This window comes from Embiotoca jacksoni, unplaced genomic scaffold, assembly GCF_022577435.1.
Source record: "Embiotoca jacksoni isolate LCO1_2020_lvr unplaced genomic scaffold, fEmbJac1.0.p SCAF_4, whole genome shotgun sequence".
Classification (NCBI taxonomy): domain Eukaryota; kingdom Metazoa; phylum Chordata; class Actinopteri; family Embiotocidae; genus Embiotoca; species Embiotoca jacksoni.
In genome coordinates this window covers 4,947,310-4,962,963 of record NW_027185392.1, presented here as the reverse complement: position 1 = coordinate 4,962,963, position 15,654 = coordinate 4,947,310, and the positions used below count along the sequence as shown (strand labels likewise).

The following is a 15,654-nucleotide window of genomic DNA, read 5'->3' as shown; positions in this document are numbered from 1 at the left end:
CCAGACGCAAATGCATTGCACGAATCCCGCTTGAACTCACTTTCCACAGAGAACTGACCTCGGGTTAATTACGAAACTGCTGAAGCAGCCATTTACCAAACAGCATTGAGCACTGTATGTACCGAAACGCCTTAACACCGCTGCGGTGTGGCAAGTTCGGGAACCTCAGCTGTAGACCCAGCTGATCTATACAATCTAGGCACAAAGGCCTCTTTATACTGATGTGGAAGATATATAAAAAAAAAAAGAAAAAAAAAAAGAAACAGATCTCAAGCAGTTTCAATAAAAACACTTTAATAGAGAAACAAATTAAAAAAAAGAAAATAAACCTTTAAAACACAGTCTAAATCCTTTATTATAACCACCACCAACTGAAATGAAGAAGAGTAAAACAGATCTATTCATTATTTTGTACCCACAGGGGAGGAACCAATGGGAAGCTGGGAGAACAGGTGTGCCATTGATTCACTGCAGCAAGGGAAGAACAGAGGAGAGCCGACAGATAACAGGAAAAGATGGCGTTTATAGAAGGCTGAACACAGTGCTCTCTGCTGGCTGGGCAAAAGGTTGCTCCCTTTCCATGTGCCACATACATGTTTGTTTCACTTTCCAAAAAACAAGAAAAAAAAAATTCATATGGTGATTATATGGAGCATTGATGGGAGGAGTAAAAACACCTTTTCAGTAAACATCCTGTCAAATAGATCCTTTTTTTTTTTTTTTTTTTTTTTTAACAAAATGTTCCTGGCAGGGAAATGAAGCATTAAAACAAAACGTCAATAAAGAAAAATGGAAAGTAAAATCCCTTTAAAATGTCTTTGGCTCAATCTCTTCTGCTTCAAAAATAAATAAAACCGTAGCTGTAGAAGCGGTGAAATATTTGTATTGCACTACTTCAGAGATTAGCCAACGACTGCTTTGTGGCAAACTGATTCCCCAAACAAACATCCTATGAGCTTCATAAAATCCGATAACACACCAGGGAGCAACCTCAGCTTTAGCCCCGCTAAGTAACTGCAGAAAAAAAAAAAAAAAAAAAAAAAAAAAAGAACTTACATGACCATTACATATTTGATTGACACATTAGTAAAATAGTATAATAGTTTTGTTGATAATGTCACAAGTTATTGTACACATCAAATAATATACCAAAATTTGACTCTGCAGGTTGAACAAAAGCTTTTTTTTTTCTTTTTTTTTCATTCATAAATCAATACAAACTGATAAAAACAGGGATAAAAACCAGCCAGGTCATTTCAACATGCATGAAAAGAAAAAAAACAACAAGACTTCACATAAAAAAAAAAAAGAAAAAAAAAAAAAAGAAAATATTTTTTTTTGATGTTGATTGTTGTACAGCTGTGAAGCAGTGACAAAAAAAAACAACAGAACAGGACAAATCCAGCAACACTTATTTAAAAAATATGCATTGTACAGTGAAATAAGTCATCTTGTAACAGCTGCAACATAAATTCTCCTCTGTCACATCAGCCAGACACCATCTTAAAAACAAAACAAAACAAAAAAAAACAACTCTAAAAAGTTACAAGATGTTTCAACTACCAACCGGGTTGTTGTTGTTGTTGTTGTTGTTGTCCATTTGTAGATTTATAATTTTTTTGTGAATTTGCATAATTAAAAAGGGCAAACCTCTTCTTTGAACAGCTTCTACAAAATTGAGGCGCTCCCAAAGTTCTTGTTTGTAAATACCCTAGAAAATGCATATTTACAAGTATGTGTTCTCCGCTAAGTCAAAAAATCGGGACCTTCGAGTTACAATGTCAAAACTCTGAAAAGAAAACCTGGTATGAAAGCGCTCTGCTGACCGTTTGAAACACATCTAAGCTACTAGCTGCGGGGTTCAGAGGAAGTGACATTTAAAGAGATTGATCAGTGACTAAGAACTGCAATATGGAAGCCATGAAAAAGTAGGGTGATTTTATTCTTATCGTTTCACCAATTTGCAGATGGGGCAGTGGTGTTTTAACAGTTAATGAATTACATAAAACAGGACCAAGCACGCAAAAAAAAAAAAAGAAGAAGAAAAAAAAAAAAAAGGCAGATAGTGAATCAGCATCTTTCACCTGGATGTGACTTCATGTGCATGTAGCTGTGTGGCCTCTTTGTGTGCCAAACCGACTCATTATCCTCTGTTATGTTAGGATGTTACAGTACGTGTAGAAAACAAAACAAAAAAACAAACAAAAAAACCTGTTGTGGCTGTAGCTAATGCAAAGCATGATTAGAGCTTGTTCAATTCAATTAAAGAGACTCAACTTCTGTTGCAACATCAATAGGCCAATCAGAAAAGGTGTTTTGTGAATGACCGGGAACGACTTCCACAACATTACCAATTCATTCTTATCATGCACAGCCTAACAACATGACATACTGACAGTCACAGGTTTTTGAACAGTCGACTTAAGAGTGAGTTTTTGTAACTTTTCATGGTTTTGTTTTGTTTTTCTTTTTTTTTTTTTCTTTTTTTTTTTTTTGTTGTAAATCTTATGTTGGGGTAAACGCCGTGAAATTTGAAATCATAACTAAAGACTTAAAAAGTGCTTTTTGACCCTGAATGTGATGGAAATGATCAATATATGTGGTGCAAATATCTGCTCAGTAAAGACACGAGTCATCATTATCATTTATCACGAGGCCTTTTTCAAAGAGAAATCGGCAAAGAATCTTTGGCCATTCTGGCTTATAAAATGAAAAAGCGTCTAGAAACTGAGAAACTCTGATGGCAAAACATCTGCGAGACCAACTGCATGTTAAAAACTGACAACTGAATTGTTTGCTACAGAGGGACTTAAGATCCAGATGGTTTCCAGCTATATAAAGAAGCCAGAACTGTTTCACACTTACAGCAGTCTTTACTTATATTTTTAAATTTCAGAGTGTTTACCCTGCAGTTGTAACAGACTTAAGATCAAAAATTAATATTTTAGTGAGTTCAAAAACATCTGACTGGAAGTATTGATCAGTTTCAGCTTACCTTTCAGGACACACCACTCTCTCCTCACTTACACAAACCTTCAGAGTACTGCAACCTTTAAAAAAAAAAATATATATATATATATATAAAAGAAACTCACTGTCCATTAGTGACAAAACAACATTTCACATCCTGAATGGTTACTGAAACAAAGTCCCTGGTAAAGATCTGATATGAGCGGAGAACTAACTCCGCAATAAAATGACCGTCGTAGAGATGGCATAAAATAATATGAAAAAACAATCAAATTAAAATAAAAAATAAAAATAAAAAAAAGGACTGCATGTCAGCCACAAGCAAAACAGTTTAGGATTATCTCACCACTAAAAGCGATGTCTGCTGTTGTCTGATCTTTAAAGCACACAGAGGAGGAATGACATGGTTGTTGCTATTTTGACATGTTCACACTGTTTCTATTTTTGCTGATGACACTTCAGTGAAAAGTAAAATATGCAATCAACACTTCTATTTTTTTTTTTTTTTTTTTTTTCCCCTCCATAAATAATCACATTTACTATTTAATCACGGAAGACAAGTCCCAGGTAAAGGATGTCTAAGAATTAAAGATGAGAAGCCGAAAAACAGAAATAGAACTCATAATGCAAATGGTAGCATCATACAGGAATTTTAAGGACATGTCTGTGGCATACAATTCAGTCTTTTATTTTCTTTATATGTACAGATTAGAGGAAAAATTTTATCTACTTCTATACACTGTTCCATGTAGTTTCTGTCCTGGTTGACCGCTTAGCTTGTGTCCGTTACCGCGACAACAGTAGTATGAAAATCAAGACGTAATGTCCACTCAAAACTGAGGAATAAAAAATAATAATAATAAAAACGTCAACATACCTCTTTAGTAATCAACAAAACCAACTTCAGTAAGGAAAGCAGAAGGCTAAGTGGTCAACCAAGTCTTGCCTTTTTAAATTTTTTTTAAAACATTTTTTTACATTTTTTTAATTTTTTTTTGCATTACGTACATATACAAGTGTAGGTAATATAAGTATATATTCATATATACATAATGAGTATGTATATATACCAGTAATGCATTCATTATATATACTTACTTTCTTCACAGATATGTGAAACAGGAGAAAAATAAAATAAAAATACTGTTACAAATAAAAAGTTAAAATGAAACAAAAATGCAGAAAACAAACCTACTGATAGAAACAATTTGTAAATGCACTTTGCACTATTTTTGGGGTATTTTTTTTTTTAGAAACAATTTTGCTTATTTTTTTTTGTAACTTTTTTTTTTTTTTTTTTGTGTTTGTTTTTAGTTTTATCATTTGTTTATTACGTGGGAGAAGTGACACTCATTTAAAGTAGGAATAGTACCCATTGCTACCGTTTGAACTTCCTATACTCAGCTCTTGTAGGAGGGAGAGAGGGTCGCTGTTCTTTTTGACCTGTTCAGGCCGAACAGCCCGGGGCTTGGGTGGAGCGCGGAGGGCGCTCGCGTAGGACATGGTGGGTGGCTTGCTTAAATTCGGAGCCCCCTGGCTGGGCTCTGTGGGAGCCTGTGGTGGCGGAGGTGGCGGCGGCGGCTGCTGCTGCTGCTGCTGCTGCTGTTGCGGCGGCGGCTGCTGCTGTTGTTGTTGTTGTTGTTGTTGCTGTTGCTGCGGCGGCGGCTGCTGCTGCAGCGGCGGCGGCTGCTGCGGCGGCGGCGGCGGCTGCTGCTGCTGCTGCTGCTTGTTCTTGGGCATGAGAGGAGGAAACTGGTGCTGAAGGGAGTTGAGGGAGTGTGGGTGCGTCTGCTGTGCTGCTGTGACCTCGGACTTTACCTGCTCCTCTGTCTGACGGAGGCCCTTGGAAGCTGCAAAATGGAGAGGTGGCCCAAAAAATGATACGGTCAATTCATTCAATTTCATTTTAACTGTAAACGTCGCCTTGTAACGTGATCCCGAAGCAGTTTCACAATCACAAAATACGACGAGAAAGAAATGAATAGTGAACTCCTTAAAATCATCCGTGTTGAAAACGAATAGCACGGTCGTCTGATTAACGGTGGAAATGGATGCAATGATTTTGCCCAAGGAAAGTATTTATAACGGGGAAAGTATCCATTACTAACCGGTGCGTAAGGAACATGGACAGAAAAATAACCCTGTAGAATAAACAGCTGTGACATAAAATATACAAAAACTGCTCAAGTGAAAAGGAGATAATGCCTGAAAAAAAAAACACAAAAGAAAGAAAAAAAAACCTACCCAGAAGCTCCCGATGCTGAACGAGTGTGCCGGCTCCGTTACACGGAATGTTCTGAAACGGAGCGGGACCCCCGCCGTTACTGGGCCAGAGGTGGTCATGTGGGGGATAACCGTATGGAGCATGTGGGTGTTGATGATGCTGTATGTGTGGATGCGGGTGGTCCTGGGAGTCTGACGTGCAGGGCTGGGACTGCTGGGACTGCTGGGACAGGGCGTTGTGAGTGCTGGCTGGAGATGATTCGTCTGGGTACGTGGAGGAGATGCGGCGCTGATAGAGAGGCCGACCGGGGCCTCTGGGTTCATACTGTGCAGACGGGTAGAGGAAGGATGAGGGGGACAGAAGGTGAGAACGAGATATTCATCTGAAAGATATTCAAACCTTGACTTGCAGCTCTCGAGTAAGCGTTGGAACAACAGCGTCGCCTTCTCACAGCGCGTAGTGATTCAGTTACGGAGACAATAATATTAACAAGCATACTAATGCAAGACGTTTCTTATTGATCTGATCATTCTTGCCTGTAATGGACTTAACACAGAGAGAGGGCCGAGTCCAGCAAACAAGTCTGAATTTATTTGTTTTCGTCTTGTTAGATAGCGTTTGAGGAACACATTGTTATCTTCATTCTGCTTATCAGACTTGAGCGACCTAAGCCCCTAATTATCCACATTTGCTTGTTGACGCAGGTCACTTTGATTTCTCCAGGGAAGTTTGATATCGCTGAATATTTTGACAAAAGCGGTAAACAAGCTGGCAAAATCAAAGCTGTTCTGGCATTAAGTCATTCTGACAAAACGCAATCCAGGATGTTGTTGGAAGGACAGACATACAGAGAAAGCAGACGTTTCGCCAATATAAAAACACTGACTGCAGCGTCTTCTTAAATCATTTTGAGTTTGTGTCTCCTGAACTGCTCTAGTTTGGACACATTATTTTAGTCTAAAATGATTTTAGTTTACCAGATCAGCCTGAAAGGTAATGAGCTAAATGAATGACTAAATCTTACCTCATCTACATTGTGAAGGGCTGTGGCTGCTGATGTTCTGGGGGACAGTGGATGGTAGGATTCCTGGTCTGGACCTTGATTTTGTTGGTGATGTTGTTGTTGTTGTTGTTGTTGCTGCTGCTGCTGCTGTTGTTGTTGTTGTTGTTGTTGTTGTTGTTGTTGCTGCTGCTGCTGCTGCTGCTGCTGTTGTTGTTGCTGTTGATGTTGCTGCTGCTGCTGGTGCTGATGGTGAAGTTGCATCAGGTGGACTTGCTCCTGCCTGCTGGGATGAGCCATGATGGGCAGTCCATAAGGAAGCCCGTGGCCCTGGTTCCCTAACAGGTGGTTCTGCTGTGGTGGGCTCACAGATGCAGTTCCACCGTGGGACCACTGGGCCTCTTGCAGAAGGTATTTGACCTGGGAGGGAGGAGGGCTGGCAGGGTGAGCTGGTGGCTGATGTGGGTAGCTACCAGTGTTGTACAGGGGGTTCCCCGGGTGCTGCTGCTGCTGCTGCTGCTGCTGCTGCAGGGCTTGGTTGTTGAGAAGGTTGTCGTTAAGGAGCTCGCGACCTGCGTCGTGGGAGTAGAGTCCTGATGGAAAAGGGCCGGCATGATTGGAGATGGCGGCTAAAGAGGATGAAGGGTCACCTGAGGCACGGGACTGGGACTGGCGGTACTGGAGGAGACGAGACTGAGGTGGGGGCTGCATCTCAGCTGCTTCCCTGGGATCAGGCTGCTCCTGTGGGACCATCTCTCTCAAGAGGCCTGGGTACCTGGGAATTAAAAATTTCTTTACACTTGAACTCTGTCACGTTTTAAGGCAACATCAAAAGGAAAAAAATAAAATAAAATTGGTAAGGACAATAAGAAGGCTTAAATATCTCAGGGGGAACAAACAAAAAAAGAGAACACAGCAATGCAAATCGGGTTTCAAACAATTTCTTAAATATACACGGTATTTTTGATGTTCTATATTAAAGCAAATAAACATATATATATATATATATTTTTTTTTTTTTATCAAGTTAGCAGATTGTTACAAATGAAAACTGGTGTTACATCTAACCTGGTGAAGGCTGGTCCAGAAGAGGCAGGAGGAACACTTTCATCATCCATATTGGCACCGAGGCCCCAGCTAGCTGCCCGGAGCAGCTGATGGGGGAAGCGAGCCACGCCGGGCTGAGCGAGGTGGGCGAGCTGTTGGGGCAGAGGAAAGGCGACGCCGCCCTGGAGGAAAGGGCCTGCTGCCTCCCCCCACTGGCCTAACCTCGCTGCCTGCTGCTGCTGGCTCAGGGCCTCTAGAGCCAAGGGACCCTGGAGGTCTGAAAGGGCAACCGTGTGATTAGTTTTAAAGCCACTGGTGCGGTCCTCATGATTCTGTGGTCTAGGGCAACTGAACACAGAAGTCAATTCAATATATAGAATGTACCACAAATTTAAATGTGATTGTGTTTTTTAATATTTTTTAATATAGACAGATGAAGGAAATAAGTCTGATGCGCAGCGGGAAATGTTGGGAAAACAAGAGTGTGGACGGAACTGATGGCGTGTTTTGTTCCTCAGTCATCAGACTCCTGAGCTGGCTAAGTAATCTTAACAATCGCTGCTCCACTGAGTCCAATTTCTCCCAAAATAATACAGTAAAGTCGGCATTTGAATTGTTTACATCATGCAAATCTGAAAGTTCTATTTATATGCTTAGTTCTCTGGTGTGCCATCTGGTGAGATCATCCAGTAAAAAGCAAAGTACCAAAGCAAGTATGTAAATAATTACGTTCACCACACAGCCCATATTCTACGCAATTGTTAAAAAAGCAAGTATATCTCCAGCTGCAAACTATTGCTAAATAAAAACTCGGACTCCACGACCAAATCTTGTTTATATTGAATGTTAAATTGCAACAGAAATTGCAAATTTCTGAAAAATGTTCTGATTATAAAGTGAAATCAAGTCTAATATGAAGACGATTTAGTCATTAAGTCAATTTGTGACTCTCTCAACTAATGAGCACTTTGTAAACTTATCTTATAGTGAAGAGCATTATTGCTATTCTCAGATTTAAAATAATAAAAAAACACTTTAATTAAGGAGTCTTGCCTTTCGTCCCATTGAGTTGTAATGTGCTATGTGATCAAACTGTACTGCAATCTAATGTCCTTATCACAGAAAAGTCGTGATTTCACTGGTAATTAAATCATTGTTTGAACAGTGCACTATTTATTTCCATAGATGAAATACCAAGAGATAATGTGTCCAAAGTGACATTACATCTGGAGTAACTGGAGGTTAAGGCAGCTACTGTTTAGCCACTAGAACAATATCAACCTTTCAAAATAAAAAATAAAAAGACAACCTTAATTTTCATTTATTACTTTTCATTCAAATTTTTAAAAAAGGGTGCTTTAGAAAAAATATCTATGTGAGCAATAAATTGATTGAGAATCACACTTAATGTAAAATTGAAATGCACCTCAAAGATGAGCAAGTCGGTATAGTGAAGACAATGTGAGACTTGTGGTGCTGATTAATTTATTAGCTGACTAAACATTTTTATTTGGTGTTGGCAGTAATGTACATATGAAAGTTTTGGCAATTTCCTTTAACATCATGATAAAAAAAAAAAAAAAAAAAAAAAAAAAAAATATATATATATATATATATATTCCACTCACCCAAACCATCTCCCAGGTTTCCATCTTGTCCGTCCTCCCCAAAGCTGCTGACCCTGTTATGCTGTGACAGGCCTGGGTGGTGGCCTGCTGGGTGGCCCATTGGAGTCCTAATGGTGCCACTCATCTCCTCCACCCCTCCAGCCTCCGGCCCATCCAAAGTAGGCGACTGGACAGATCTGTGAGCGGGAATGGGGCCACTGAAGAAGGAAGCGTTGTGGCTTCCACCCGTGTAGGCAGGACTGAGCTGCTGACTCTGTTGGGCCATCCCTGGGTGTTGAGGCTGGCCGACCCGATAAGGGAGCCGAGAGACTGGATACTGTTGGGGGAAGGTTCTTCCAGCGGCGGGATGCGGAGGAAAAGCTGGGTTGGGTGGTGCCAGGTGGTAGTTGAGGGGTCTTTGGGCAGCTGAGGGGTCTTTTCGATGGAGCAGCGTGTTGGGAAATCCAACCAGCCCTTCGGTCTGTGAATCCAGACTTCGACTTTGGCCTGTGTCTAAATCTCCCTGGACACAAAAATTAAACACCAACCCAAGCACCATTATCAAACACATCTCAGTTGTCTAATTTAATCATCATCACCCAGTCGCAACACTTTTACCATTTCAGTTTCAGCTTTGGTAAAGTGGGTGTAACTTGCCTGTTTTTCCTTCATGTCTGTGTTTTTTCTTTCTGGGGTCTGGAGACGGTTCTGCTCTGACTTTGGACATCCTTCTAATTTACCTAAGAAAGAAAAAAACCAAAAACATTTTAAACCACATGGCTATTTCTTAAAGTTAATTTCTTCTCTGTGATTACATAAAATGTTTGATTTTCATGAGTGATTTTTGCTGATCGCTTCATGTAGAAATTAAAATCAGGACACACCATTTCTGATGGGATCAGCCTGCAGCTCCTTGTCAGGACTGGGCTGGCCCATTCCCAGAGGGGAGGGGTGTGCCACTCCACTGTAAGGAATGGGGGAGCCTCGATTCTGTGCCTGCAACAGGTTGAAGTTGTAGGCCATGGCTGCTGGGTGACTCATGATGCGAGGATCCACGGCAAAGCGATTCTGGTAACCTGGCCAAGGCAGCTTAGGAAAATAAAGAGAAATTATTGGTCAGTAACATTTTCCTATCGTATGTTAATTATATATCTGAGGCAAATACTGTAATTGCTGGATTTGATAGTAATTAACCAGGTCTGGCAGCGGTGCACTATTACACTTTTCTAAAAGAACAAATTGATAGAATCCTTTTTAACAGTTGAAATCTGTGTCAGTCAGTACGTTACCAGGAGCAGGTATACTTACAGGCAGGGGCATGGACATGACCATGTTTCCACCATACACAGCTGGAACGTAGAGGATACTGGCACCTGTATGAGGATCGATCCTCTGCACAGGACTGGGCGACTTGCCCATACCAGCTGGTGTACCACCCAAAGGTGGTGTGAATGCCCGAATAGGGTTTCCCATCAACACAGCTGGGTTGGGTTGGACTGCAAAGAGAATAGTTGGCAAGTTAATACAAAAAAAAATGGAAAAGGTTCTTAATATGATGATATCCTGATAAAACCATCCCATTAGTAATATTCATAGCTTGAATTCTATAAGAGGAACATGAAATATAGTTGAGGCATACCTGTATACATTTTAAAAAGGCAGGCAAAAAGAAATGACTTTCACTGATTGGATCTTTTTTTAAAGTTTACCCTCATGAATCCTACTGACATTTACAGTAGTAAGCAGCTGAAACCAACAGACCGTCTAGACAAAATTGTGTTGTTATATGCAGCGTTGCTCTGATGGCTTTCATTGCCACAGGATTCATGCATCCATCTGGTCCGCTACATTAAACTGTCTGATATTAAGCTGTCGAGATGCGCGTTTGTATGTGTAGAGGGAAACAGTAAAATGAAACAATAGAAACTGTTGCTTTCTTGTAAAACCTGACCAGAGTACACGTAACACCGTTAAATAGGAGATGAGCATGGAGTCACTTCTACATGGTTGTACGGTGTGTAAACTTTGCCGTTGTTAGAAATCAGTTGGTTTCACAGTATAGTGCTGTCGACTTTCGCTCCTCACACGGTTCGATGAAACAGTGATTACAAACAGCTTGAGAGTTCTTTATAATACCAAGTTGTCTCTTTTAACAACAACTATGTCCGCAGATGTGAAAAAGAGAGCAGATATGGGGGGGCTTTTAAAACTATGTTTTGAAATTTGCCAGATTTCTACTACAAAAATAAGATCTACTAAATGTGTTTAAGAAGTGTTCTGAAGCCAGTCCATATCTTTATAATGTATACCTTCCTGGGATAAATCTCCCATTTTACCACATTACACGCAATACTTTTACATCAATATAAAGGACAAAATGATTGATTTTATATCCAACAGTAGTAAACATGGGCAGTAGTCTACACTCACCATATCCTTCAGGTGGAAGGTGCTCTGTGTGGTTGGTATGTTTTCCCTGCAAGACAAAAGAATCATTAGTCATGAAGCAAGACTTAATCCATTGAAGGCAAATGAAGAAGAAAAGGTCAGCAAGGGCGGGTGGGGGTGTAGACAACTGGTCATATTACAAGGAAAACGGTGATTCCATTAAATCGTTAGGTCAACAAGTGGTTACGTTAGCCTGGTATTACCACACCAAAGTCACTGTGTGAACAGATGGTTTGATTCCAGTCGCTGCACGCTAGTGAGCGTAGATCTCGGGTTCATTTTGAAACTACAAGCTCAGCCTCGAACCCATCTTCATTGAGCACTCGATGATTTTTTGTTGTATAAAGAACAGAGATCCTCCCCCAATGTGATAAGAGCGTGACGCCATGCTGGTAAATGAACATTTCAGACGTATTCTGTTATTTTTAAGCATTGTTCTTGGTCCAGATTCGATTCCTCGTTATTTTCTGGCGTTGCTACAACTGTTCATGCTGCTTCATATAGCTCTTCCACTACTGCCATTGTTGGAACTAAATAAAATAAAAACGAAAATAAAAAATAAAACGCAGCAAAAACTGATGCTGTGAGCGACAGGCATGCGGAGCCAGACTTTCTTTATGTACAAAAACTGGAGGGAAAAAAAACAAAACTTCAACAGATTCAATCAACTAAAGAGTTTTTTTTTTTTTTTTTTTAAACAGTGAATGCAACTACACCCTGAAAAATGGTCACAAGACCTCGACACAGAATGGAACATAACGGGGCCGACATGCTGTAACAATACTGTAAGACCAATTGTTAAACACTAAGACACTAATATTGCAAAAGAGGATTTTAGGCCCATGGCAGGAATCCAGTATTATGTATATTATTCAGAAATATAGCCTTGCTTTGTTAAAACCACTTTGAGAGGCACAGCCGTGGTACCCACCAAAATATGAGTTAAGCAAGTAAACAATTTGCCTTTTTTTTTTTTTCTGACTCAGTTTGCTGGAGGTGCAGGTCCCTAAAACATGGTTACATTTGTAAGATAGCAAGCCTGCCAGCTTGAGCTCAGGAGCAGCCAAACTACACCTTCATATACAACAGGAAAGATATCAAATACTTTTATTCCACTATCAAAAATATTTCAATAAACATTGCACCTTTAGTGCTGGCATGGCAATGGAATATAAAACTCCCAAAATAGAAAAATCGACAGAACTATATATTTTTGTAAGAATACACCAAATGTGCAGAATGTATTTTATACATCTTGAGTGAGACCCTCCCCCCCCCTCCTTAAAAGTGACAGAGGTCTGACATTTTGTGGCAGAGGCAGCTTCGCCTGGCTGCTATTTTAGGTTGCAACATTAACTGAGCAATGCCGGACACACTGGACTGAACCTGGTGCCTTTAGTCGAACACTGTGGTTATTAAATCTAATCACAGATGCACTGCTGCAACAACAAGCTCTGAAAAACTGCTTTTAGTGTGTCAGTGTAAAACTCCTTTGAGTGGTGAAGTGTAGTGGTGTTGTTCTCAATAGCATGTTCCATCTGTCAGTGATGTGCAGTATTGTGCTGGGCATCGATGCCCAGGAGGTCGAGGTTGTTGGAGAAGAACAAGCGAACGAATAAAATAGAAGTACTCAGAAAAGCTCCACTTACTACCAACAAGTTAATTTCTCCTTGGTACCAACTAAAAAAAAATGGTTACGATTTCAAAATATATGATGGATTAGGAATAGAAGAAATAAATAGTTTTTTATAAAATGATAATTGTAGTTGTAAATCCTCTTTCCTCACACAAGCTGAAATTGCAAAAAAGCTTTTTAATTAGACATATTTAAGCACAAGTGTCACAGTCTTGCACACTTGCACCAAAACACCATCTGAGCCAGGAAAACACAATCTGATATCAACTGAAGCATACTGTTTGTGTCTGGTAAAATGGATGTCCAACAATGACCATGCTGCATGCTTTGTTTTTAAATTAGTTTTACAAGCAGCTGAAACTAGAACTGTTCTGAAGTCCTCTGCTGATTAACACGATGACTCAGAGCAGATGATCAGCTGAAAAAAGTCAGTGATGCTGTGAGGCACTATAATATCTTTGACAACTGAATCTTATAATTTGGAATTTCATAATTACTTGCAAGATGAGCTAAAAGCTAAATATTTATTAGAGGTAGAGGTGGAAAACGTTTCCTTGAAGCAACCGTATTGAACTCAGCAGCATAGCTTTTACCATAAGCCACTGTAGGACACATTTTAATGTTTGGAGAATTACTCGTTATTAATAAATTACTTTTGTTTGTACCTTGAGCGCATCTGTCATGTACAGAGACACCTAATATGGTCTGACCTTTACTGTGAATTAACACCGAGCAGTACACACTGATGGAAACACTATTTTTGTATAGTGGTAGCATCAAATCTGTGTACGCTGTATAGCTGTGAACTGCATTGTATGACTTTGACGTTGGATAGAAGTGTGTGTGTGTGTGTGTGTGTGTGTGTGTGTGTGTGTGTGTGTGTGTCTCTAAAGCCGGCTGATACAGCGGAGCTTCAGCTCATTAAGCCCAGTGGGTGACGGCAGCAGGTTGGCAGCTGTGGTGATTTCGTTAACCTTTACCTCAGTGCACACAGGGAGGAGACACACACAGGCACACAGAGAGAGAGGGAGACACACACACACACACACACACACACACACACACACACACACACACACACACACACACACACACACACACACACACACACACACACACACACAGAAAGACATTTCAACCTGAGCTAAACAATCAAATAACAGATCCATCCATGAAAGCAGCAATGCCAATTTCCTATTTGTGTTTTTGTTTGGTCTTGTTTTCTTTTCTGGGACTGAAATGAGTAATTGTGAAATGATTTCCTGCAGCGAAAATTAAACTGAGTCATTTGAATTGATAGGCGCTTTGTGCTCGCATATGTAAAGTTTTTTTGTTTTTTTTAATCATTTTCTCTTTCGAAAAACAAGAGGCACTCCATTTCTGTCTGATAATTTGTTTGTTTCTACAAACCAATAAGTGGTTACCTTATATATGACATTAAAATACTAAATCCTACAAGATTGAGCTTGACCATTTAAATTACCAGAGCCACCAAACATAAAATATAACATATTCTTACACCCACATTTCAGTTTAAAACATAAAATAAATCAACCTCGAGATAAATAATAAACTCATTGTTAGTCACCCAATAAAAGCCAGCAGGAACCTGCAGATTTACAGATAAATATTCAAGTGAAAACAAACAATGAATGTAATTAAACACGGCAATATGTAAAGTGTATTTCTTACATTTTCTTCCCTGCTTCTATTTTAGGTGAACAACGACAAATAGAACCAAAACAGGTTTGTGTCTTTTTTGCATGTTTACCAGGGATGAGAAACCCAGATTACACCTGTACGATGTTAGGTAAAGACAGAGCTAGATGTCAGTTTTCCACAAGCAGCCAAAACTCGTCTGTTGGTCTAGTCTAGTTTCGTTAGTCGGCTCGGATTCAGTCGTCTCAGACATGGTCCGTTTGCCCTGTCAAATCTTTTCTTTGCTTGCTCTGACGATTATAATTTGTCCTACAGCTGAGCCCCTGAAACACCTCCGTGTGCGTGTTGTGTTACCAAGACAACCGACGACCGTACGTTGTCATGAGCGTTCCAGGTTTTGGTTCAAGTGATGTTTATTGATTGGAAAATGTAGCATAAAATGTAGTCAATACACATGTTACAGATTTGTTTAATGTGGTTAAATGTACAACAAATATACAAGACGCTGTTCTCAAGGCCCCGAATTTGGGAACCACTGCTCTATCTCACCTGTTTGTTTGTTTTGCATTTCTACTGATTTGATGACATCAACCTCGACTTGCACCTTTTTATTTGTACTGTTCTACTGTTTAGTGTCTGTATTGTTTAATACACGCGTTGAAAATGCGAATGAGAAAGAGGTAGATGGAAACGGTAAGGCCTTCCACTGCGCCCTCCCTACTGAGAAACACCTTACCTTAGGGGGTGACTGCTGCTGCTGCTGCTGCTGCTGCTGCTGTTGTTGTTGTTGTTGCTGCTGTGGACCCTGCTTGTTGGGGGCAGGCTGTGCATGCTGAGGATGTGGGTGATGGTGCGGATGGAGGGCCTGCGAAGACGAGTGGTGTCCTTGCATGGGCCTGAGGGCTCGTGGGATGAACTCCGGGGCCAGTGGGTTGAGGACGTAGGTTTTCTTCAGCTCTAGTGCCTCCAGCTGAGCCTTGATCTGCTCAAAGGTGATCCCATGTAGGCTCGAGTTTTCGTGGCAGATGGAAATAAAGTGCTCCCAGAATTTTCTGGAAAGGGG

The 15,654-nt window shown here is 40.3% G+C and overlaps 1 protein-coding gene across 4 annotated transcripts in view; it reads right to left on the bottom strand.

The window, feature by feature from the left end:
• Window positions 1–274: 274 nt before the first annotated feature.
• The window catches only part of helz (helicase with zinc finger), a 57,000-nt gene continuing 41,620 nt past the window's right edge, over window positions 275–15,654 (bottom strand). For all 4 annotated transcript variants that reach the window (XM_069168441.1, XM_069168442.1, XM_069168445.1 and 1 more), the window contains 10 exons: window positions 15,328–15,643; window positions 11,279–11,324; window positions 10,157–10,344; window positions 9,733–9,937; window positions 9,502–9,588; window positions 8,870–9,367; window positions 7,263–7,518; window positions 6,219–6,969; window positions 5,215–5,518; window positions 275–4,820 (listed from right to left, as the gene is read on the bottom strand). In XM_069168441.1, the coding sequence (XP_069024542.1) occupies window positions 4,321–4,820; window positions 5,215–5,518; window positions 6,219–6,969; window positions 7,263–7,518; window positions 8,870–9,367; window positions 9,502–9,588; window positions 9,733–9,937; window positions 10,157–10,344; window positions 11,279–11,324; window positions 15,328–15,643 (3,151 nt within the window). In that variant the 3' untranslated portion in view covers window positions 275–4,320. The remainder of the gene's footprint in view (window positions 4,821–5,214; window positions 5,519–6,218; window positions 6,970–7,262; window positions 7,519–8,869; window positions 9,368–9,501; window positions 9,589–9,732; window positions 9,938–10,156; window positions 10,345–11,278; window positions 11,325–15,327; window positions 15,644–15,654) is intronic.